General features: G+C 41.4%; 1 protein-coding gene across 6 annotated transcripts in view; it reads left to right on the forward strand.

The window, feature by feature from the left end:
- HIVEP2 (HIVEP zinc finger 2) overlaps positions 1–26,078 on the forward strand; it is a 134,865-nt gene that overhangs the window by 90,766 nt on the left and 18,021 nt on the right. For all 6 annotated transcript variants that reach the window (XM_038175826.2, XM_072035959.1, XM_072035958.1 and 3 more), the window contains 3 exons: positions 15,578–15,622; positions 16,932–22,557; positions 23,330–23,484. In XM_038175826.2, coding sequence (XP_038031754.2) covers positions 17,143–22,557; positions 23,330–23,484 — 5,570 coding nt within the window. In that variant the 5' untranslated portion in view covers positions 15,578–15,622; positions 16,932–17,142. The remainder of the gene's footprint in view (positions 1–15,577; positions 15,623–16,931; positions 22,558–23,329; positions 23,485–26,078) is intronic.

Genomic DNA, 26,078 nt, shown 5'->3' on the forward strand with positions numbered 1-26,078 from the left:
GTACGGCTGAGCCCATATGTGGATGCATTCACATGTGGAGTGTGAGTTGGAGAGAATTAGCTGCTTTCGGTAGACTTACTGAGGCAGGTATCTGCCTCAATTTACATTTATATTTTCCATTCAGAATACATTCAGTCTGAACATGGTGGTGAAGGAAAAGAAACAGAAATACGTGTTCCTAAAGTGTAAAGCAATGGCTTCTCAGATCTGTATGATGAGGGGAGAAGTGGTTGGAAAGAGAAACCCAAGCACAACAGCATGGAGGCACAGGGCTGCACCTGGGGGCATCTGCAACAGGCAAAGGGAGCTCCTGGACATCATGGTGGGACTACCTGCTATGGTCCCCATTAATGTGATTCAGCAAATTTTTACCCTGTTGGACAAGACAAAATTGTATCTCCCATGCCATCTGCCTGGTCCCCTCCCATACAAATCTGCTCTGAGCAGCCAACAGGAACTGTGGCTGCCTTTGACCTTTCCATGGCCTTCCTCTGCTGACCTTTTTCTGGCCTTCCTCTGCCCTTTGCACTTTCTGGCAAAGTTCTGGTGCAATCAGGCTGCAGGATGGCAACGTAACTGTCAGCATCTTCCAGATGTCATGTGAAACAGAGTAATGAGGTTTATACCAGTCCTATCCTTGCTACGTCTTTTGCTAAGCGGGTTTACACAGAATATAGAAGTCCGAATCCTACCTTGAAATTAGATTTGACATCCTTGAATGGATTAAGGTGACAAATACATTGTTATACTGAAGAAAGCTATAAAGAAAAAATCAGACTGACAGCATCTTTTTTTAAGTTTTGCTGATCAGAAATCAGAGGCTGAATTTTGGCTCAAACATCTATAAGCAGTCTTGCAATCAAATACTCCCAGTTTGCGAGGATACAAACAGCAGCTCCTCTAGCTTGCTCTAATGAACCAGCAGCTCTTTGTTGGTGTGAGCAGAGCAATTAGGCTCCCTGCTAGAAGAGCGATGTTTGTTATGCAGTTTCATCCAAGTGATTGGGGTTATTTTATTCAAGCAGACCTCACTAATCCGCAATTAAAATGGCATTTTCATCTCACACTTCGAAGTTGAGAAAAAGCTTTGGAAGATTTTAGTAGCTCTGATGATGAGCTTGTTGGAGGAACAAAATCAAACAAGGACCTTTTGTTGCAGCGGTTGGGTCGTGACTGAGACAGTTGGCTACTTCACTACAGCAAACACGTAGGTGGCTCTTCTCGTGTTTTTAGATCCAAGAGGGGAGCAGTGACTTTCCTGACACCTTTTGGGGGAGAACAGGCTGGGCTGTGTCATCTCTGCCACATGCAGCACCTGCTGACAGTCAGCCCTTTTCCTCTCCGCTGCTTTGAAGTAATAGGCCACGTTTTTCTGGCAGGATCAGGCCCAAGTGGTGAGGTTGCACTGGGTTCAGGCAATTTAAAATCTGTCTGCAGTTTTTTGCACCTGTTTCATTGTGGTATTTGTGGCTCATTTTTACCTGAGCTTTCTGTTCCGCGTACTGTTACCAGCAGCCTTCCTAGCTGGTACTGGTGCAGCTCTGAGGGAACAGAAGAGCGCCAAGTGCAATTTGGAGGATGATCAGGGTGAGATCAGTTCTTGAAACTTGAGTCAAGTTAATGATGAAACCTGACTTTTGTTAATAATACATTGTGATTATTACACCAGGCAGGGCAGGTATCTCCTATTATCTTTTAACTTGTGTATCCTAGCTGAAGCGACCTAACTCCTTGGCCATCCCACCTGGGGAGCCGGCCTGTCTCCACAGCCAGGCTGGCGGGCCAGCTTCTCCCAGCAGAGCAGTGCCTGCAGATGTCAGCAAAACATGCAGGCCGGGAGGAGGGTGTGTGATCAGCAGATGTAGCATCAGAAAGTTAATGACACACGGCACCTAACCGGAGCTGCCCTTACGTCAGCGCTCAGCACCAGGCAGGCCGGTGGCAACCCGCCCCCCACGTCCTAAGGTCTTCACAAGAGAAAAACTGCATTATGAGCCACGCCACTTGCCTGCCGTAAATGCCAATAAAACGTTAATCCTAACCGCATCTATCTCTGGCAGCTGGGAGATCCCGGGCCCCATTGGGGAGGTGACATAAACCAGGGTGCACGTTCAGGGCCGGTCAGTGGGAGGGGAGCGGTGCTGGTGAAAGTGCCACTGCTGCGTAGGGGCGGCCGGGGCGGCTGCGGCAGGAAGAGCACACGCGGCAGGATGCAGGCAGATGCGAGATAGCGCGGCCCCTCCTCACCTACCGGCCTCGTTTCTTGCCACCTCCCGATGGCTCCTGTCACCTCCTGCCCCGCTCTCCTTCGCTGGAGCATGTGGCGCCAGCAGCCTCCATTTGGCCTTCTTGGCCTTTGCCTGCCCACTGTGCAAAATCAGGAGTGCTGCCGCTGGTTTGTGGAGATCCTGGCTGTGTGACCCGGGGTGCCGGGAGCTGCCATGCCACGTGCTTGCGTAGGCCACAGTTAGGGACTTACATGCAGGACAACAACTTTCCAACACCCACATTTCAAACATTGGCTGACGAAGAAATCCCACAGCAGGAACTTATCAAAAGAAAAAGAAAAAGCACCTTGTCTTGCTTTACTTCTGCTTGTTACCTCACCTGTATCATGACTGTTGCATGTTATGCTGAAAGCAGAAAGTTTTCATGACCTTGAGCACCCCATAGGTGGGCTCTGTAGTAGTCCAGCCGACCCTCAGCCCGATTTGGGTAGCAGAAGAGGCAAGAAGAAGGTGAGCCAGCAGCCCTGGAGCTGTGAGATGGAGGTGGCATTCGGCAGGATGTGGCCCCGTGGCCCCACCATCTCTGTGCTAAATCTGAAGCCCCTTGCCCTGCTCCTCCCCAACCCAGAGCTGCTGCCACATCCCCTCCCTGGCAGGCAGGGGCTGATCTGACTGAGAACGTAGCACTTCTTTCCCCCAGATTATTTCTAAGTTAGCACATTTCTTTGGTTTAGATTGAATTGGGCATTTTGTCTTCTCCTTTGAATTTTTTCTTCCTCAGCTTTAAATTTGTAAGGATAGGCGATAGGTGGTATATTACTCAAACACAAAGTTTTTCCAAATTTGGAAGTGGGGGATAGATTTAGGCTCTGATCATTCTGCTTTTAGCATTACAATTTAAGAGCCCCATGGTGGTTTTGGGTATATAGCCTCATTAACTTTATATAAATGTACTGCCAGTGTATGGTCTTCAATATTTAAACCTACTAATAATTATTTTTACATTCATATTTCATGTAGTAGAACAACATTTACTCTTAATTTCAGATTAAAATTAAATTGTCTGAAGAATAATAGCATCAACTGATTTGTCTTGCACTTCAATGTTTATCTATTCTGGTAAAAAATCAGTGACTATTAAATTTACTGCTAAGGCATAGGATGAAAAAGCAATGCTATGATGATGAACAAAGGATGGTTGTATCAATGGGAATTAATCATAGCATATCAAGAAAAGAGCATGCTTGCAATTTCCCATTGGACTTCATGTTTAAAATATAATCTTATTAACTTCAATTACAGTGTTGTTCTTTTTTTTTTTTAGTTTTAAAATAAGAACAAAATAAAAATTGTAATGCCAGAGTAATCATTTTTATTGACTCTTGCATGTGAAGTTGGCAGTGTCTTACAGTGGGCTTTTTTTCCTGTTGTAAATGAGAAGAAAGGTCTGGTATAAACCTGTGCATTTTTGTTTAACCCAGCCCCAGAGTGATTGATGTGAGGTCTTTGGAGCCACACAGGAAGAATGGATAATAATGAAACAAAACCCTCATGTAAGCATCAGCCAAACGAGTCACAACATTAAATAGAAAAACCATAATTGTAGAAAAGACCATTTCCTTGTACAGCTCAAATGGAGCACTAGAAAGTTGGCACGTGTATGACTTCCAGTAGTAATGTTGCAGTAATGTAGTTTAAACAGTTGCAGAAACTCTTCAGAGAGTCCTTGGGGCCTGGCTTGTTTTCCCTTTGTGTTAAACTCAATGCCGTGCAGAAGCGTGAAGTTGCTCCTGAAACGGAGGTTGCAGGATATTGCTACTGCCTAGCTGTTGGTCATCCTGTCATACACCGTCAGGTATGGCATCATGAGCAAGTGCCTGGGCTGGGGCTGTTCCTGGGCGCACGGACCAGATGCTGCTGGGAGAGTTTGAGCTCCCGTCTCCACTCCTCCACGTGTGCCCGCTGCTGCCCCAGTGACAAATATACCAACACTGGAGAGGTACAGTCATTAATTCCTGTAAATACAGGTCTCAGGGAATAAGAAATTCATGTGTGGTTGGTGGTTCTTCTCATTATTCCTCATAAGTTGCTAAACTGTATCACTTGGCCAGATGGTCATTTATACTTGTGCCACTTTATTAAGCACTGTAGGAGTGCTTAAAATGGCAGTAAGTTACATTTACACCCTTTCTAACAGCTCCTTTGTGCTGATAAAAGGGATGTAAATTGGCCTCAGAGTAGGCAAGACTTGCAGAATAGGGCTGTAAAAGTGCAACAGCCTCTTGTTAGTATGCAGGCCTATGTGTCTGCTTCTAGTGGGGCATAGCCTTCTGTCCAGGGCAATGCTGACTGAGGTAATGGCTCTGACATGACAAGTTCCCACCTTCCCTTAGCTCTCAGAGCCTCATTTCTGGTCCCTGGAGAAGCTTTCTGTGTGCTGGTGAGGAGGAACTGTGTTGTAAACCTGGTCATTGAAATGCTCCAGATTAGAAGAAAAAGCTAACAGCAAGGAAAACCATTCCCCCCTTCAATTTTAAGACAACTTTTCTCTGAGATCCTTCTAGTGGTCCAGCTTGCAGTAGGGTCCCACAAATGTTGTGGCGTGGCTGCAGCTGGCTCAGGCATCGTGGAGGGAACGGTGCAGGTTGGGATGAAGAACAGTAGCTGCCTAACGCAGTGCTGCTGCTAGGTCTTGGCCCAGGCGAAACTCTGCCCGCCCCATCAATACTGTTTTGAAGACTTGCAAGTACTTGAAAACATGTTTGCTTCTGAATCTACTTCCTAGTCCTTTCGGCTGAAGGAGGATGCCTTAGTTAACAAGCTCTTGTCCCTTCATTATGTGATGCTGGAATGCAGACAGCAGGTAGAAGTTCTACCCAGTCTTTTTGTATTTTATCTGTTGGCAATCTAAGTGAAAAAGGGACTGTTCCAAATCTGAGTTTTTTCCCCTCATCTTCTTGTTTCTCAAGTTATGTTTAGAAACAGGAAACTGTTTTGCATAAAGGTAAGATTGTGTTTTTAACAAGTAAAGTTGGTGTTAGACTAGCTAAATATACCTACACAGTCATACTCAGTGGGTAGTCCTGGCTATTTTTAGGCTTTATTTTTGCCTCTCTTTATTTATTTTTTTTAGTGACACCTCCACTGTACCTTCAGCTTCTTGTGAGGCACAGCTTCCTGAGCCTCTATGAAACTTGCAATTACAGGAGGAGTCAATCTTGTCAGGTGTCATTTATCATACTTTGCAGAGGGCTGATTCCAGAGAAGGGTGAACAAAGCTTAATAAAAAGAGAGAGAGAAGCATTCTCTTAATAATTTGCCCTTTGCAACAGCAGACCCTTATCTGATCACCCACGCTCATCTGGCTGCTGACGCTGTGCTTGCTTCATTAGTACGAGCTATTTTTGCACCTTTTGTGTCTTTTGAGGAACTGTGTGGGCCTTCTGGCTTGAAATGATTCACCATCTCCAAGCGAACAGGGTGTCCTCAAATCCTGCAAGTGGGATAGGGAGAAAGAAGTGGGGGAAAGAGTTCAGTTGAATAAGCAAGTGTTGATTGTCCTAGGTGGTCTGAGTGCCAAAACATTGCAGTTTAGTCTAGTGAAAATAGCTTACGTGCTTTTGGTTTGCAGTGGAGGTTTTCAGACTAAGAGCTATCTCAAGGAGCATTTACCGATTAATCAGTCTTACTGTAACTTAGCAAACACGAAGCCCTATACGCTTGTGCATATACTCTTTGTCTTCGTGTTGACGGTACTTTCTTTTGTTCATAGTGTACAAGTGCCATTGGTGTATCACAGGCACCCTTGGAGACTTCTGGGTCAAATCTTCAGCTGATTTCACTTCCACTTCTGACACTGGAAAAAAAATAATTCTGGTGGAATGGGCCAAGCATGATGTAGGAGGAGAACCCTGTACAGAGTTGTCTGGGGTTTTCTGGAGCTGAGCAGTGGTTTCTTTCCCTTTCAGTGCGCCATTAGCACTCAAAATGTCCTCTTAGACCCTGCTGAGCTGTCACTTGGTGGCTGATATTAAGGTTTTTGCTGTCCTTAGACTTTTCCTGTGTAAGAGAGATTTGGTGTTCAGTTGTGCCACTTTTGAAGTTCAGGATAATGGTTTCATATTGCAGGCTTCCTTGGAGTCATTTCAAAAGTTGGTGTGATATGGGAAACTCTAAGGAGCTGTTTGCACTAGGGAGGCCCTGAATAATGCTCCCTTGTCTACACTTGACTGATAGCAAGTCCTCGTGAAACCTGAACAGTGCCTTTCCCAAGAGAAGTTTTGTTGTTTTTTTTTTAGTGTATTTCTCTTGTTGAGACTGTAACTGAGCTGTCAGCTTGGACTCCCCTCTCAAGTATCAATCTGTGGAGTAACAAAGGCATGGCATATAGATTCAGGCATTTTTGGTAGAACTTCGTCTTCTCAGTAGTGTTCACTCAGGTGAGTGGTCATCGCATTAATAAGCAGAGTTGATTTGTGTCTTGTAGAAAGTAACAACTGCACAGAACGAAACATCTCATATACCTACAAAACACAGCAAGAAAGTGTATGCCTATTTTATTGAAATTTTTAAGAGGTGTTCTGATGCAATTGGATATTGTGCATACTGGCTTCCAATACTTCATGCAATAAAAAGAAGGAAGTACTATAAAAAATAGCTAGGGTAATTTAAAAGAGCTTTTTTTGTCTTCTTTTTTTTTTTTTTCTTTTTCCTTTTTTATTTTTCTCCTGTTAAACATCCTGAGGGCTACAAACAAAACATCATCCTTATATGTGCAGTCTAATTAGTGTATCTTATATGACCACTGCAGTGGTCATTATTCTTCAGGCAATGCTAAGTGACCAGATTTGCTACCGTAAAATGCCTGTGTTCAGTCACTAATCAGAACCAAACATTAGGGCTGCAGGGTAGTGACTGTTGTGACACCTGCGTGATGTATAGAGCTTTGGGCTTAATATCTGATCTCAGATGAATTTTAACTAAGGCTTCAGTATTGATTAAAATAAAGCCGTCACGAAACCCCACTCTACTTTGGGTTCAAATCATGGAAAAAATTGGTAGGAACATGCTACTGATGCTTTGTATACATCTGTTTTTGTTTTGGCATGTGATGACCACAGAGTTTAGTAAATAATGGAAGGTTTTAAAATAAGCTTGTATAATAAGCTTGGTGTGAGTGAAACACAAAAGCAAGTTTGGATACTATATCTGTCTTCATATGTAATTCTTCCTGGGGTGAGTGCATCCGTCAGAGTTGGTGCCTTTGCCCATTCAAGAAAATATTTGAAAGACACTGATACTTTTGTATGAAGTGCAGGTGACTTCTTCTGACACACTATGAAAGGAAGCATAGCTGTCTGCAAATCTTGCAGTGATTGCATAATTAGTATTGCATAACTTTTAACTGAAAAAAAATCACTTCCCAGAAAATTCGGTGGTGTTTTCCCTCTGTGATGGAAATGCTAGGGCTCTGCCTGATATTTTTCTAATATTCCATTTGGCAACAGAATAACAATTATTTTGTCCCTAAAAATGATGTAATGTTTACAAAAGAAAATATTTTTTTCCTGGGAAAACTTGGGGAAATCCTTCGTAATACCTTAGCAGGATCTTACCAACATTGGGCTGTTCTTCCCGGCTGCTGCCCAACTCTGCAGTTCTTGTGTGAAAATGAAGAATCAATTCAGAAATGGCATGTAATTTCAGTTAGGAAAATTATTATATCTGACAACCTTATCAGTCTGAACTGTCTGGTGGCACTGCTCTTACCCTTCTTACACCCTTATGGTGTTTTTAAATCTAGAAAAGTCTACATAGCACACACACACCGGAACCTTGCCCATTGCATATACTGTATCGTTCATAAATGTTGCTAACTTCATAGTTTGGTTAATCTGGCCTTTATTAAATATGAAATTCCCCTTTATGATTAACACATTTCTAAGTGTTGAATTAAGAATAAGGTCTTTAGTTTCACTAATTTTCACCAGCTCTTGCAAATGCAAAAGCTTCATTGCAGTCCCTATAGAGTCTTGCATTTCCAGTTTAGTGTGGTATCCCCATTGTTCAATTGCTGTGGCTTAGAAGAAAGTGAGATAGAGCTGAGTTTCTGCTGATTAAGAGAGCAGCCCAAGAATTAAGAGCCCATTTGTATCTCAGCACCCTCTTAGATACTGTTATACATCTTTTCTGCACATTTAGTAAATACAGCTTACTTACTACTTATCTAACCCTTGAGTGAAATTGGTTCTTCTACAGATTGGGACCAACAAGATCATGCATCATACCAACTTAACTTTAACAATCGTAATAGTGTTTAAAGAGGGCCTCAGTGGTGTACAACAGTTTCTGACTGTTCTCTGCATGGGAACTACTCTTGTATGTCACTACATACTCTGATTCAAAGACAAGTGGGGGAAAAGAACAAAATGACAGTGGTATTTTTTGTTGCCTTCCAGATTTTTAATAATACTGGAAGTATGGGCTGTCAGATCTGCCATTGCTGTGCCATCACATTTTAAGGTTCATGTGGGTCCATTTTCATTTCTTAGTGTTTTCTCCAAGGAAATAAGTAGCAGTGTGAGGAGACTAACAGTTTATATACTTCTCTTGTTTAGTTTTATATCTGAATTATCCAAATCCTTTGCTTTGCTGTCACAATAGGTTTAATCTGTCCGTGCTTGAACATGGTCAGACAGAACAGGTAGGTTTTGTATTACCTGACGTGTTGAAGCACCTCCAACAAAATCTTATGTGCACAGCAAGGTTAGGCATCCAGAATCAAAATATTTACCTGATCTGTTAAAAGCAGTGAGCTCAGAGAGATCAATTAGCTACTAATTGACTGACAAGATTGTTTGTCCTGTAGGCTGTTTTGGCATCTCTTTGATAGCAGTTATTTGTTCAATTCAAGAGCTGTGGTTACTTTCAGAACTTTTACCTATAAAGGAAGTGTTTAAGATGAATTTGGCTCCCGTGTAGCTTTTTTTTTTTTTTTTTCCTCTCTCTCTTTTATTTTTTATTTGATTTTATAGTCATCCTGTGGAAATAAGTCTGTGTTCAGTTGGACTTTGGCAACGTGAAAGTTTTTTTTATACATTTTTTCCATCCGGTAGTAATGTGTACATTATGTATGATGCTGAAACAGGAAATAGTGATGTTCTTTAAGTGAGCAATCTGTGTCATTGCAGTGAAAAGGTCAACGTTAAGGCATTTCTGCTGTAGGCTCCTTCTGTGACTTCTTAAAATACACACTCAACTTGAATTTAAGTTTTTGGGGATGCTATTTTTCTATAGAGAGTGGCAATTTAAGATTATATTTGAGATACTTAACATAGCAAAAACTGAGTGCAGCTGTGCTCTAAGCATTTAGGCTGCAAGCCAGCATCTCTTAAAGAAAATCATCCGTGTTTTCTTAATACCATGTAATTGAAAATTTATTGCAGTACATATTATGAATTTCTCTGTGGACATCTTAGAGGTGTTGGATTAGTTTATTTTCAGTTTGTAATAAATAACCTCAGATATTTAGTATATACATGTAGGATGATAAAGTCTAAACCTAAGTAATGCCTGATTCTGTGAGAATTTGCTCTTACTTTGACCTGCTGTTGAAATAATTTGTTTCCTTTTCCTCACTCAGAGGCATACCTCATATCTGATCAAAGCTCCTGAAGTGAAATGGGAGACTCCCGTTTCATGCCTGAATTTTCTGTAAGGTCACCACAGAAGGGATATAGGTTTTCTATCTTGCTGTACCAGTGTGCCTCGCCTCTGGCTTGGTGGGGTCACGTTCAGAGGAGGGAAGGAGAGTCTTGTTCTTCACAGCATGTACCCATTGACTTTGGGATGCAATGCCTGAGATAGGTTCCTACAGTTAAGATTACAGGAGTAAAACACATTCCTTTCTTTGTTTTCATCATAGAGTCATAGAATCACAGAATGGTTTGGGCTGGAAGGGACCTTAAAGGACATCTAATTCCACACCCCTGCCATGGGCAGGTCCACCTCTCAGGTTGCTTTCAGGCAGACTGATTCATTTATTTTCTTCAGCATGCTCAGGAAATGATCTCAGAATAGTTTTAATTAGCTGAATTAGCAAGTTTAAAGTCAGCCTAGTAAAGCCTTCATATGAATGAAATAATCAATACTACTGCAGTTAACTAAAATGTGCCATTGTGTGACATCACTCAACTGCTGGAATTCTGGAATATTTCTCAAAATGTGGGCCAGATTTAGTGTGATAACTGAAATAATAGTCGCAGAAATCAGGATACCAGATTTCATACAGCTTCTAGTTTTATTTGCACAGATCCTGTCTCTGGGAACCAGTAGGTACCATGGACACCAAAGTGTGTTCTTAGAAACTTGAGAGTAAAAGCCTAAAACCATATTCAGTCATGGAGAGCTTGCAGTTGCAAAGAGCCAGAATATTCTGCTCTGGATGCTTCTGTAACTTCATCTTCTCAGTCAGCCTCCTTGGTTCCTGACTTCTTGGGGAACTCACATGAGAAGTGTTTATCCAACAAAGAAATGAGTAACAGCTAATCTCAGTAACAGATTCTGCCTTGTGGCCTCTCCTTAAGCAAGTTTAGTACAGTTTGTTTGAATATTTAATAGTAAATTCACAGCATACTGTATGTGCTTGCTGAGCAGTACTTGTTTTTATATTTTCTAGTACTTTTAAATAATGTTTAAAAATATTGTAAAGATTAGTTCAGCTGCCCAATTCTAAAAATCTGTGTTATTCTAAATATTTTAGGGTATTTTCAAAACTGTGACTTTCTTGCTAGCTTTGGAAAATGGCAATGCATTCAATAAAACACTGAAATCCAGAGGGCAGGCAGAACATCTGGGGTGGAATTAAATGATCAAGTCAGAGCAGTGTCTTCAAGTATGAAGAGGTAACAACAGTAGTTACAGTACAGAAAGTAGCAGATTAAAATAAATGCACCTAACCTATCTTAAAATGGCTGCCTTCTTGAAATTGCGTCTGTAAAAGGATGCCTCAGCTCCTGCCAAACTGCAGCAAAAGCACGGGCATCTTTGCGTTCCCAGTAAAGCAAAATTTTGCCAAGTGCCAGTGGTTGACAAAGGAATTTACAGCCATTCCTAGAGGTGTTCAAACAGACAGGTAGAAGGCCAGCTACAAAACCACAGTCAGAAGGGACCCCTAGCCAAGGACTGCTGAAAATATGAAGAGAATCTCTCTGGTCAGGAGTGGGTAGCCTTTTTTTTTTTACAAAACTGGGAAAATTAAGAAGCGTTTCATTTTCCTTATCTTTTTGTAAGTCAAAGGTCAAAAAGTGAAGAAAAGGAGTTCACTTCCTGATGGCATTATCAAGTGTGGTATCAAGTAGTATGAAAAGCTTGAATTTGCTCGTCTCGTGTTTGTTTTTGTTGTTGTTTGGTTGGTTTGGTTTTTCATTTGTGCAAAATGCCAAAGCAACATACCCCAATGACTACATTCCTTTGTTACCTTGCTACAGTGCAAAACCAAACTCAGCACACAAATGAATATGTAACCTTACACAGAAGGATGGACAAATCCTCCTCCTCTCCTCTCCTCTCCTCTCCTCTCCTCTCCTCTCCTCTCCTCTCCTCTCCTCTCCTCTCCTCTCCTCTCCTCTCCTCTCCTCTCCTCTCCTCTCCTCTCCTCTCCTCTCCTCTCCTCTCCTCTCCTCTCCTCTCCTCTCCTCTCCTCTCCTCTCCTCTCCTCTCCTCTCCTCTCCTCTCCTCTCCTCTCCTCTCCTCTCCTCTCCTCTCCTCTCCTCTCCTCTCCTCTCCTCTCCTCTCCTCTCCTCTCCTCTCCTCTCCTCTCCTCTCCTCTCCTCTCCTCTCCTCTCCTCTCCTCTCCTCTCCTCTCCTCTCCTCTCCTCTCCTCTCCCCCCTTTTTTTCTTTCCTCCCCACTGGGATGCCAACACCAAACAGCTCTTTGGGGGATATCATTAGTGGGACAGAGGGAAACACGGGGTAGGATGGCAAGCCGGAGGTGTGCTCCCCCTCAGTTTTATTCTCAGCTGCAGGTGGGGAAGTGCTCAGAGGTGGCCTCCCTTCCCTGCAAGGCTGGCTGGCTGTTGGGCTTGTCCCAGACATAAACTAGACTTGGCTAATAAGGGTCTTGGCAGAGGTCTGTGAGTGAGCATTGGGATTTTATAGGAGCCACTGCAGCTTGTCTGTACTAACGATTGCCCTATAGAATAAGAATCCCTTAGGGGCCAGTTACGGTGGTTTTAGGCCGGTTTTGTGCTGGCAGTGCTGGACAGAAAAGATTTAAAGCACGGCTGGATCTGACCCTTAGTCCTTACTCTAGAGTCAATATTTATTCTGTATGGTGCACTCAGGATTTAGCCGGGAAGACATAAGCTTCCAATTTGTTCACTTGCAAGAGCTGTAATACGAGCTACAAATTGAGAAGTAGTAAAAGTTGTATTTTGCCAAATTTTATTTTAAAGCTGTTGAGTGTAACCATTTTAATGGTCTCAAAAATAAAATAAAATACAAAAAAATAATAAAAAAAAAAAAGGAAAGAAAAGAAAGGAAGGAAGAATCTTGGAGCTCTGTAGCCAGCCAGATCTATGTCTCTTGCATGCAGCTCGCAGAGGCACCGCAGGAACGGGAGTGACAGAATAATGCTCCTTTTCTAGAAAGTTTTAAAAGTCTTGATTTAGTAGGTGCATCTGACATAAATACAGTTCCCAGTCTCCCAGTAATCTTCTCATGTTCAAAGCCCGCAGAGAAGTGAAATGCCCGGGCTTGAAGCAGGCAGATAGCGCAGTTGGCGTGGCGGGGCTGAGGGGATCCGGCTGCCAGGCCGCGCTCCTACGGGAACCTGGCCTGGCCCGCATCCAGCGAGGCCTCCGCAGCTGATGGCGAGCGAGGTGCTCAGCTCAGCCCAGCTCGGTGCACTGTCTGATCCGCCTAGGTGGGCTCCTCCAAGCCACTCCACAGAAGCCGAACGGTGCCAGAGGTTTTAAAGGGAATGCACATTTTTATCATCCGTAGTTCCCTGCTTTGAAATATGAAGTATTTGAAATATCGGGAGTTTCTGTCTATTTGAAGAGGGTATTTTTGACGAAGAGCAATGCTGACAAGTATATTTGCAGTGTTTGCTAAAGGAGTAACATTAATCTGTTGAAATTTGGAAGTCTCCTGTTGGATTTCTCCATTTAGGCCAGTAAAACTTAGCATTAGGGAAAAAAAAATAAAAAGAAAGAAAGGATATTAAAACAATCTTTGACACAGGATGGATGGGAGTTCAAACCAAACCAGAAATGGCTATGTTGATTCTGGAAAGGGATTTATTTTCCCCAGGAGAGTGACGTTGACCAAGCTTAAGCCGTCAATAATCCCTGTAATTAGTCTATACCTGTTTCATAGTGTAGGTTGAAAAATTATATAGAGCACTCTGAAAATAGCAGGACCACAGAATGACTTGAACTCTGTAGCAGACGTCTCAGTCCAGAACTGGAAATTGATGGAAGTATATTAGCATCATCTTTTGCTCAAATAAAACCACTGCTGTCACATTTCTGTGACTGGCAGATTTCTTCTCTGAAGATGTTCTTGGCAGAGGGAATATGGAACAGAAAAGATGCTTCCATCCTCTAGAAATTTCTGCTTCACCATTTGCAAAATTGCCCAATATGGAAAAAAGTATTTTTCTTTGAAGATGGCTTATAACTTCATGCTCTTTCACTTAGGAACATTGCCTCTAGTCCCTGTTCCTGCTCCTCACTTGCTATATTTCCCTTTACTTCTGTGCTTGTGTGTTAGCATCACTGCTGACATGAGACTTGGTTTAGCTCGGTTGCCAAAATTTTTAGCCCTTTGCCTGCCATTTGCTAATAAGGAACTGCAGATCTGCTCCATCATAACCAATTCTCATATATTGTATATAGTGCATAAGGCTTATTTTTTACGTTTGTAGTGACACTTTTAATATGAAGAAGCAAATTAGGAAAATTTAAAGTTTTTCTTGAATTACATTTTGTCTTTTTGCTGATGGAGGATCAGACAAGAAAACTATTTAAAAATCCATTAACACATCAAAGCTGAATGACTTCATGACCTAAAATATTGCGGTTTCCGTCTAATAAATTGCTATTATTTTGTACTATATGGGAATCCTCTATAGTTATATTTTTAGCTTTATTTGTGCTATAAAATAAATAATTGATAACTGGTGGCACAGTAGTAATTCTATTAACATCAAATCATCAGGCTTTACTAATGTCCTTTCTTTGAAAGTGTTATTAAATAAGTATTTTTAGCACTTACTGTAAGTGATTACAGAGAGCTATTTTTTTGACTTTTAGATACATTTTTTTCTTTTATACACTTTACTATTTCATCATCTGTTGGTTTTATTCAGTGGAGAAAACATAATAGTACTGGTAGTTTTTCTGACAGTTTCTAATTGGAGGTTATTATATTAACCCATATCCCATCCTCTGCAGCTAATACTTACAATATTTCTAAGGATTTTGTATAAAAATAAATGGAAATGCTCTGGCTTTTGTCCTCCTGGATTTTTGTCTTCTAAAGAAATGTTGAATATCGAAAAAACCTCATTTTTAACAAAACAAAACAAAATACATTTTCAAGATTGGATTTGTCGAAAACCGCAAGGGAGAATCCTCGTTTTACTGTAAGGGAGAACTGATCTTCCAGCTAGAGAGATGCTGCTCAGTTTTCCTTTTTCAGATGCATTCCCTGTGCTGGTCTTTTCTGTAATGCAAAGAGTAACTTGCAGTAGCAAATTATGGCAGGTACATAAGTCTTTTAGATATGTATTTGGTCTGTAGGTTTCTCTTTTGAGGAAGCCACATATTCTTGAGCACTATCCCACTGGTGTTAACTGGTCTGGAAGCTTACTTGTTTTCACTACTTTTTTTTTTTTTTTTGTACCTTAATGGTGACATCCTGGCCAGGATTTCATTCTGGTCCCTGAAACATTTAATGAGAAGCCTAGAAGACCTAAAAGTATTAGCTAGAGTGAGATATTGAAAGGGGATTTGCCAATGGGATTCAGGAATAATCCAGGTTTAGCAAAGGTGTAGGAATGAAGAGCAACATTGGGCAGCTCTCTTTTTACTGATTAAGGAACATGAGACTACATCAGTTTAGATTTGCAGTTATCCTTAAAAGACCTTTAAAAAGCTTCCCACTCATATTCTTCAAAATGTGCTTGCTCAGATCTCTGAGATGTGATGTGACATTTTCCCAATGGGTGGATAAATGAAATTTTCAGGTAGGCCTCTACTGTAAATAATAGAAACTTTTCTTCAGCATATATACTTAATATCAATAACTTCTTATGACTGTTTTTTTTTTTTTTTTTCTACAGAAAATCTGAAGACAGTCATGCCTATTAGATGTCCAGAAGATGCAGGTAATTGTTTTATACCTAAAAAGGCATATATTCTCATTCCCTTATTGTTTTCTTGTACTTCTCTAATGTTTCTTCAAGCCCAATTCAGTTTTTGCACTATAGGAATTAAAAATATTCAAGTATCTTTAATACTGCTTCTTTTTATAACCTTTTTTTCTCGCTACTGTAAAATAGCAACTTTATAATTTGCACTGTTTCATCCAGAAAATATCCTCTATTTGGATAATACAGAAGCAGGAAGCCTACATTGTTCTTCTAATTCAAATGCTGTACTTACCTGTGAACGTCATACCTCCAAGTTTTCTTCTTTGTAAAAGAACTTTGGAATCCTGTTGCATTTAAGCATAAAAACTGCATGTATCAGCTGGATAGAAATGTTTGAACATTGAAATCTAAACTGCTTAAGGCACATAAAACAGTCAGAGCTCATTCCTCTAATATGTGTTTTACCTCTAGCAATACATTCTTGCTAAAATGTAATATGGTGTTTGGAAGATGGAGATGTGGAAAGGTACTAATACTGTTGTGTTCAGAAGGCTTAGCTGATGTCTTTTTTGACTGTATAAAAGTAGTGTAAAAAGGTGATCAAGACTTCCTTGTAAAAAAAAGAAAAAGATGATATAAGGTAAGAAGTACCTCACTATAGCCATCTTAAAACTTGGAATATTATCCAAGGTAGTCATCTAGGATTTCTGCCTAGCCAACAGTGAGAAACAGGCATCTCCAAAGTCGAGGGCCATATGCATAGACATCACATACGTCTGAAGCACACACTGTAATATGGAAAGATTTCTCCTCTAGAAGTACTGATCACCATCCTCTGAATTAAGAGGAAAGCCAGGTGACTAAAGTGCATGTCTGAACTGCAGGTGAGTAATATTGGATAAGGTAGTTCCTGCCGATGGGGTTAGGACTGTATTTTCAGCAGTGATTTGCTGAAAGGTCTTTGAAAGTAGATGTCAGACGTTCTGAGAATCAAACCTCTTTAAACTGTCCTGAGAAAGCCTTCAAAAATTACTGTTCAAGTTGGAAAGTGTAGATCACTGTTTTCTATTCTTAGGGCTTTTATTGAGTAGTGAGTACACTTGTGTGAAATCTCTGGAACAATTCTTTACTGTGTCTCCTCACAAAATGGGATTTTGTGAAATGCAGTTACCTTTACTTAAGTCTCTTAGTATTTTTAATGAAAGGCTCAATAAAAAAATAAAAATACAACCAACTGTAGTGATGTTGTTTTGCCCAGCTATATTAACTGGTGCTTGGGTTTTCTTTTTTTTTTTTTTTTTTTTTTTTTTCTTTTTCCTTACAGATACCTGTGTCACCATGGAGGAGATGAAGAGAACCTTGCTCTAGTAGATCACAAATATCTCTGCGTCATTCTGCATCTCAGTGTTTAATAACAATGGAAAATGTCCAAATGCTATAACAAGTCTTTGCAAATGTATAATAAACTGTTTAGGAAAGTTCATGCAATGAACAGGACTGTATAATAATCACATTAGTGTACAGACACAAATCTAATGCCTATAGACTACTGCGTGGAAAGTTCCAAAGAGAAAGAAAAGTCTGTGAACTTGCAACAGCCCTGGAAAAATGGGAGCAACAAAACTTTAAAAAGCACAGCTTTGGACACACTCCATGAGTCTGCACAGCTTTCAAGTGAACTAGCACTTAAGACCTTGTGTAACAAAATGGACTCTGGGGACACAGCTATAGGGCAAAAAGCTACCTCAAGGTCTGGAGAAACTGCTAAAGTACCAAGTAGATGGAGGCAAGAACATTCAGCTGTTATTAAGATGAGCACTTTTGGCAATCAAGAAGTACAGAGGCAACCACAAATAGATCACGAGCAAATTGGAAACACAGCATCAGCACAACTTTTTAGTTCTGGGAAACTGGTATCATCGAATGAGGCTGCACAGCAAGTCACGGAGAAGCAATATCCACAGCATCGTCCAACTCCTTACTCATGTCAACATTCACTTTCTTTCCCACAGCATTCATTGCCACAAGGCTTCTTGCACAACATAAAGCCACATCAGAGCTTGGAAGGCCCTCCTTGGCAGTTTCCTAGCCACTTGCAATCAGTTGCCTCAGAGGACTTGTTTCCTTTTCATATGCATAGCCATAGTGGAGGTTTCTCCAGGAAGAAGATTTCAAGTTTGAACCCTGCGTACAGCCAATATTCACAGAAATCTTTAGAACAATCAGAAGATGCTCACAAAAAGGAGCACAAACCCAAAAAGCCTGGCAAATACATTTGTCCTTACTGTAATCGGGCTTGTGCCAAACCTAGTGTACTTAAAAAGCATATTAGGTCTCATACTGGGGAGCGACCATACCCTTGTGTTCCTTGTGGTTTCTCCTTCAAGACGAAGAGCAACCTCTACAAGCACAGGAAGTCACATGCCCATGCAATTAAAGCAGGACTGGTACCTTTCACAGAATCAGCAGTCTCCAAATTGGACCTAGATGCCAGTTACATTGATGTGGAAGCCGAAATACATTCAGATGGTGAGCAGAGCACAGACACTGATGAGGAGAGCTCACTGCTTGTGGAAGGGTCTGACAAAATGAGCCCTGTTCCGCAGCTCCCCCTGGACATTGCTAGCAGAGGCAGTTTTCACTCCTCCATGGAAGAGTCCTTGGTGGGGCCAATGAAAGTGCCCATTTTGATTATCCCTAAAAGTGGAATTCAGTTACCCAGTGAGAGTTCACCCTATATTGGCTCTGATATGTTGCAAAACCCATCCTTAAGTACCAAGTCTGATGACTCTCACACAGTTAAACAGCGACTTGCACTAAGACTCTCAGAGAAAAAAGGGCAAGATTCTGAGCAGTCATTAAACCTCCTGAGCCCACACAGTAAAGGAAGCACTGACTCTGGCTACTTTTCTCGCTCAGAAAGTGCTGAGCAGCAAATAAGCCCACCAAATACTAATGCAAAGTCTTACGAAGAGATCATCTTTGGGAAGTTTTATAGGATTAATCAAAGGACAGCACTAACGGTAGCCACAACAAATCAGGAACACAGTTTAATGGGTAGAAAGGGTAAAGCAGAGCCATTACCTCTCTTAAATAACAGAATGGATATCAAGATGCTTGAGGAACATATTTCTCAGCTTACTCCAGGTAAAGAAGAACTCATTGACTCCAGTAATTTGAGCACTATTAAATCTACACAAGTTTATCCAGGCAGCAATACAGAATCTAGACAATCCCAGGCTGCATCATCCATCAAAAGTGAATCCAACTTGTATCAAGCCGGTCAGCAGGGTGAGGTGCCTGTCCTTCTAGAGCCCCCAGTAGATTCTTCTCCTCTTATTAGAAGTAACTCCATGCCAACCTCTTCTGCAAACAGCCTAAGTATTCCCCCATCTCTGAGAGGCAGCCATTCTTTTGATGAGAAGATGACTGGCTCAGATGATGTATTTTACCCTGGCACAGTGGGAATATCCCACCAAAGGATGTTGAGAAGACAGGCTGCCTTTGAACTGCCCTCTGTGCAGGAGGGGCACTCAGATTCAGACTATCATGGAAGACCAGGGAAAAATATCATTATTGCTTCCAGCAGACAACCAGCAGGTGACAAAGGACCATCCTCAAAAGAGAAGAAAGCAGGAGACAAGACCTTTTATGACTATGATGCCAGTGGAAAGCACTACAGAAAATGGGAAGAATATGAAGCTCAGAAGCAAAACTACAGGGACTCACCATCCTTAGGTGGAGCAAACAAGGGGGGAGAGTACTTCATTGATCCACTTGGACAGTCTCAGGCAGTGCCATCCATGCTTGGAACAACTTTTGAAAACAGAAAGCGCAGGAAAGAGGAGAGTGTTGGAGATGAGGAGGACAGTCCCATGCTTTGCAGCAGTACAACTGGCACCACTGGAGGAATTCAGCCTTTGGACTTTGATCCCAAATCCCAAATTCAGGATGTGCCAAGGAGTGGATTTTCCCTTCAAGGTCTAGACAATTCTGCCCATTGCCATGCAGAGCGTTTTGAAATGTGCAGGCCTTACTTGCAGTCTGGAAGTCCTGCAGCTTCTCTGGAAGACTCATCCTTAATTGCAGAGCAAGAAAAGACTGCAGAATCGCTAACTAGAAAGCCCCCTGGAAATGTCATCTCTGTCATTCAGCACACAAATTCATTGAGCAGGCCAAACTCATTTGAAAGGTCTGAATCTACAGAACATGTTGTATGCCAGCAGGATAAGATCTATTCACCATCTGAAACATGTGAGAGTGAGATTTCTGAGTCCCCCATGAGCCCAGACCGAGCTCCACAAACAGAAAATGCTGACACCAGTAAGCCACCTCCATCCCAGCAACCTCAGCCGTATCATATGCAGCCCAGATTGGTTCGCCAGCACAACATACAGGTACCTGAAATTCGTGTCACAGAGGAGCCAGATAAGCCTGAAAAGGAAAAAGAAGTGCAGAACAAAGAGCAGGAGAGACCCACAGAAGAATTCCAGTGGCCCCAGAGAAGTGAAACCCTTTCTCAACTTCCAGCTGAAAAGCTACCACCCAAAAAGAAGCGCTTACGGCTGGCTGACATGGAGCACTCCTCTGGAGAGTCTAGCTTTGAGTCCACAGGTACAAGCCTCTCTCGCAGCCCTAGCCAAGAAAGCAATTTATCCCACAGTTCAAGTTTTTCAATGTCCTTTGAAAGAGAAGAAACAATGAAGTTCATCACACCTCCCAAACAAGATGAGTTTGGAAAACAGTCAGAGTTTTTAACAGTTCCAGCTGGTGCTTACTCACTTTCCGTCCCTGGGCATCACCATCAGAGGGAAATGAGACGCTGCTCGTCTGAACAGATGCCCTGTCCTCACGCTGCTGAAATCCCAGAGATCCGAAGTAAATCCTTTGATTATGGGAACCTGTCTCATGCCTCTTCAGCTGGGACACCTACTACTGCACTATCTCCATCACGAGAAAGGAAGAAATGCTTCTTGGTTCGCCAGGCTTCCTTTAGTGGTTTTCCAGAGATTTCCCAGACTGATCAGAGCACAGAACAAAGTATAAAGCAGGAACAGATGGAACACGCACAGGCTGGTCTCCGCTCCTCCCAGCTTGCCTGGCATCACTCCCCTTCCTCTGTACTTCAGCCCATTCAGGTGGATGACTCTGGAAAACAGGCTGTTGGTTCTTGTGCTCAGCTTAGTAATAGCTCATCCCACCTTGCCCAGCAACAGGCTCTTCTTGCAGATAGCCCAGAAATGTTAAGGACTCCCTTGATCCAACAAGCACCTTATATTTCCAGCAAACATCCATCAGAGCAGCAGCAGCTATTTGCACATCAGGATAAGGTCCCATTTCCCCCTATTCATAACGCCCTATTTCAGTTCCCATATCCAACTGTCTGCATGGTTCACTTGCCACCATCTCAGCAGCCAGTCCTGTGGCAGTCATGCTCAGAACCTCTACATTTCCAGCATCATTTTGTACAACAGCTGCAGAAGTCTTATGTCAAGCCACCTTTCCAAACAGACGTTCCTCCAAGTTATCACCTGGAACATAATTCAGAGTTTATTGGAAAGAAACCAGCTGATTATGTACATGCTAAAGAGCAAGCATACCAGCATTACTCAGGAACATCTGGGCAGTATTCAAAAAGTACTCTTGCGAAGTACCAGTCAGATCATAGCATTAAACCGACCAATACCTCCTCTGAGCAGCATCTTCAGACAGAGTTTGACTCCCCATCTGATGGATCTGTACAGTCTTTGCCAGGAACAGTTGTTCCCGTCAGGATTCAAACCCATGTGCCATCATATGGTAGTGTCATGTACACAAGCATTTCCCAGATCCTTGGACAAAGCAACAGTCCCGCAATTGTAATTTGTAAAGTTGATGAGACTGTTTCTCAAAGAACATTGGCAACCAATGCAACAATGCACGGAATTGGATTTAACATAGCTCAGATGCTAGGCCAGCATGGAGGGCTAGAAAAATATCCTTTGTGGAAAGTGCCGCAGACACTATCACTTGGACTGGAGCCCTCGATTCCCCTCTGTTTGACTTCCAGTTCTGACATGGCTTCTACCTTGGGAGGAGGCAAACGGATGCTTTCACCTGCCAGTAGCTTGGAGCTCTTCATGGAGACCAAGCAACAGAAACGAGTCAAAGAAGAAAAAATGTATGGGCAGATAGTTGAGGAGCTAAGTGCTGTTGAGTTAACTAACTCCGATATAAAGAAAGATTTTCCAAGAATGCAGAAGCCTCAACTGGTAAGGCAGAGCTGTACTACTGAGCCAAAAGAAAGTCTGCCATCCATGTCATCCTCTTCACCACTGTCATCCTCATCATCTCAAGATTACCCACCTGTCAGCATTCCGACAGCTGATGCTTTCCCACTAAGCAGGGAGAAACTTTCAAGTTTTGATTCCACATCACCAGGGCAAAAGTCCAGTGGCCCTTCTGAAGGACGAGACTCGCCAGAAGAACTGGATGTGGATGAAACAGCCTCAGATATGAGCATGAGCCCACAGAGGTCTTCATTGCCACCAGGAGAAATTCAGCCGGAAGACCAACTGAAACATCAGAAAATGCCTCTTGGGATGCTAGTCCAGATGGCATCCAATAACAGTGGGAAAGTCACAGGTTCTACCATTCTCCTGACAGATGTAGCAGATTTTCAGCAGATCCTTCAGTTCCCAAGTCTTCGCACTACTACAACTGTGAGCTGGTGTTTCTTAAACTATACAAAACCCAATTACATTCAGCAACCAACCCTCAAGTCTTCTGTTTACGCTTCATGGTGTATAAGTTCATGTAACCCAAACCCATCTGGGCTAAGTACAAAGACCACTTTAGCACTTCTAAGGTCCAAGCAAAAAAACACCACAGAAATCTATACTCTGGCTGCTATGCATAGACCTGGAGCTGGTAAACTGACATCATCAAGTGCATGGAAGCAATTTGCTCAGGTAAATAAGAGGTTTTAATAAAATTAAATTCATATATCTTTATTTGAGAAAATACTTGTAGACTATGAAATGTAAGGTTCCCCCCCCCCCAAAAAAAAAAAATATATATATATAAATATATCCCCATTGAGAAATCAGGTTTTAACATCTTCCCATGACAACTTATGAGCCTCGATTTACCCCTCTGCAAACTCTGATACTTCTGTTGCCTCTGTCTCCATTTTGAGAATCAGTTGTGAAAAGTGAGGCTTTTAAAGCCCTCTCTTCACATGTGCCAGAACCCAATACATTATCTCCTTTTATTTTTCCTACCTTTTTGCCATGTCCTGATTCAAACAGTAGACACAAACATCCGTGCAAGTTCATAAGTAAAGATTAAGTTAAAATTGAATAAGGATTTTCAGGTCATTTTAATGTCTTTTACATATTGACTCTTCCTCATGAACTAAGCATTAGATAATGGTGCCAGGGAAAATTCTGTAATAGCAATAAATTACCTTCTAAGGCTTTTCCATCTCGATTTTCCATGATTATTTTTTTTTCCTGGGGAAAGATATGGTGCTGTCTTTTCTGTCAAGACTCTCAATAAATTTGTCCATGCTGCCCCCTCTCTTATTCGCCATCAAATTGAATGGGACAAATTAATTCGTTGTATAGAGTTGCACCAAAATGAGAGTTTGGCTTTGACCTGGAATGTTAAAAGTACTTGAAATGAAGTGTGCATTTATTGTGTGTTCCAGCAGTAACACCATTCCTTGACTTTGTTCTACAGATGAAACACGAGCCATTCTTCTTGTTTGGCAGCAAGCTTGAAAAGAAAGTAGTGGGGAATATTATAAAAGAAAGAGTAAAAGGAGACATTCATGGAGATAAAGACATTACATCCAAACAAACTGAGCCGATACGAATTAAAATCTTTGAAGGAGGGTAAGAAAATGCAACTGGAAATGTCAAGCTCAGCCTGTTGTTTTAAAAAGATTTGAAAATGAACATGAATGAACTGGGATGTAAACAGTCTCCTGTATTTCTGCTATGTATTTTAGCTCCCAAGCTTCTTTCTGTTTCGTGTATATGTCAGTCTTAAAACAAACTACAGGATACCTGTATAGTTAGTTACTCTTGGCACAATCTTTGCTATTAGGACAATTATATTTTTTTATATCTGTGTGAGAGCACTCACTCCAAATTGTCACTTTCATTCTTTAGGTCAAAAATAAATGGATAGACACTTAACATTTTGTCATTTTCTATACTTTTTTTTTTTTAATCTAATGGCTTCTGTGAGGACATCCTTCATTTTTAGACTCTGTGTGCCTCCACTTACTTGAATTGGTTAGCTAGGTATGCTTACTCTTATTCTTATAATACTACATTACTGGATTTTGAATTCTGGAGATAAAATGTGAGATGTAAAAGCAAGATAGCAATGAAATCTATGATATCTAAACCTAATCCATAGATCTGTCATGTAAGGTTGATAAAACAATGCTTAATTTTACTATGGCCATCTACTACTCATGTAATAATAGAAACAACTAACAAAGAGAGTGAGAAAGGAGACCTGAAAGCCCATTAGCAATGTTTTGAGGCTTACGAAGCTTGTTATTAAAAAAAAAAAAAATATGGACAGTTGTTTGCCTCTCTTGGAGTATACTCTAAAATGTAAGATATTGTTTTATTTGTTTTAAAGAATTCTGCCAAGATGCAATTAATTTGACAAAGGTTAGTAGTGAATAGTCAGGTGGCTGAACAAGCTGTTTATTTTAGTCTTACCACACCCAAATGGTCTCATAGTGATGTGTTATTGGGATAATTAAATAGGTTAGGATGGAGATGTGATGAATTTGTACATGCCTTTCATTCCCCCATCATTTGGTACTCTAAAATCTCAGGTGTCCTTCATTCCCATGGTGTGTTTTGAATCCCCTTGGACCCTTGGATAGTCTCCATGAAATGAACATTAACATTTCTTTCTAGTCTGCAACAATGGAAGGGTATAGCCTACATCTTGCTTGAAAGACTGGAAATGTTATTTTGGAAATTGTTATAGGTATGCTAACCCAGACACCCTGATCGTGGCTGTTCTCTGTAGGTTTACAGAACTTAATACCCCAGTCAGTAAGGCGGCTACATGAGAGTGACCCAAATTCAGGGGTGAGTCTAAGTTCATAAGAAATTTAAAGAGCTGTTGCTTAGATTCACACCCACTTTGAAGAATAAAATTTGCCTGCTTCTCACTACGTATCATTTCTGAATTTGGATCAGTCAGTTGAAGATAGTCTGCACTAAGGTGCATGATGAGAGGTCAGAAGAGTAAAAGTTTGTTAAGAAAAGCAACTTTTAGAAAGATTCAGATTAGCATGGGCTGTAACAGATCACTCTACCATCTAGCATTTTTTTAAGAAACTTTGTACATTACTCACACCATCTTAAGTTTCCTTGTACGCCAATAAGGTTTATGTAACTATTTGTGTAAAGGCATATAATTCATGTCAGCCAGACATACCTCCTAGTAATACTTGGCTATGTTTACTCTACTTCATTAGAGTGGAACAAAAAGAGAGAAACCTTGATACACACTTTAATTTCTGGAGTTGGAAGAGGGGAGGGGGAAAAATAATCTGTGCAATATACTTCCCTAATAGGATCATAAAAACTGCAAAGCTTCAGTGAATGTGGTGATAAAGTGTTAATCAGTCCACCCTTTCCTTATAGATCTTCATTTTAATGTACATTTTATAGGAATTGTTTCTGGAAGGGTAGATTTTTTCTTTGTATTAGTTTGGTTGCTGTTGTTTTTTTCTTTAGTGGATCAAATATCCTTTACATGTTATAACCATGTCTTTCATTATTTTCTGTCCTGACTAATGAGTTTATCCTCCTCTTCAGGTTTTTGTTTGTGACTTCTGAAAGCTAGCTTTTTAACATGGGTGGGTTTTCACGCTTGCTTGCTCTTGTCTGTAGAGCTGTTCTGTTCTACTCTGTTCTCTTCTGCTTTCATCAAGCTCATCTTTGCGTCACCTGAGCACACACAAGCAGTGCACTGAACTATGCAGCAGATGTCTGTTGTGTTTGTTTCATGTCCCCCCCCCCAGACAGACAAGCATGCATGGTGATATCTTGTTTCAGCAGGGTATTTTCCTCTAGTTTTTGTTTGTCTTAAGAAGTGGATTTACTTATAGTTCTTGATTATTTGGGTTCTGTGAATGTGGAGAAGGCAATTCAGAATTCACGGTTGAGAAAGACCTGCAGCCATCACAGTTTTCAGTTCCTGGAAAAGTCTGTCCACTACACAGGGAAGTGTAGTCATGCTGATGCTCTATGCCAGGGGAGTGGAGCGCCTGTATGACAGGTACAAGTAGGTTTAAAAAACCAAATAGATAGGGCTGGGGACTGGAGATCCATGAGAAGGTGAGGTAACAGAATGAACAGAGTTCAGCAGAAAAGTAGATATCATAGCACATCACCACATCACGTGCTGCACCGAAGTCAAGAGCTGTTTGTAAGCATCACAGCAGAGG

This window comes from Anas platyrhynchos, chromosome 3 (assembly GCF_047663525.1).
Source record: "Anas platyrhynchos isolate ZD024472 breed Pekin duck chromosome 3, IASCAAS_PekinDuck_T2T, whole genome shotgun sequence".
Lineage (NCBI taxonomy): Eukaryota > Metazoa > Chordata > Aves > Anseriformes > Anatidae > Anas > Anas platyrhynchos.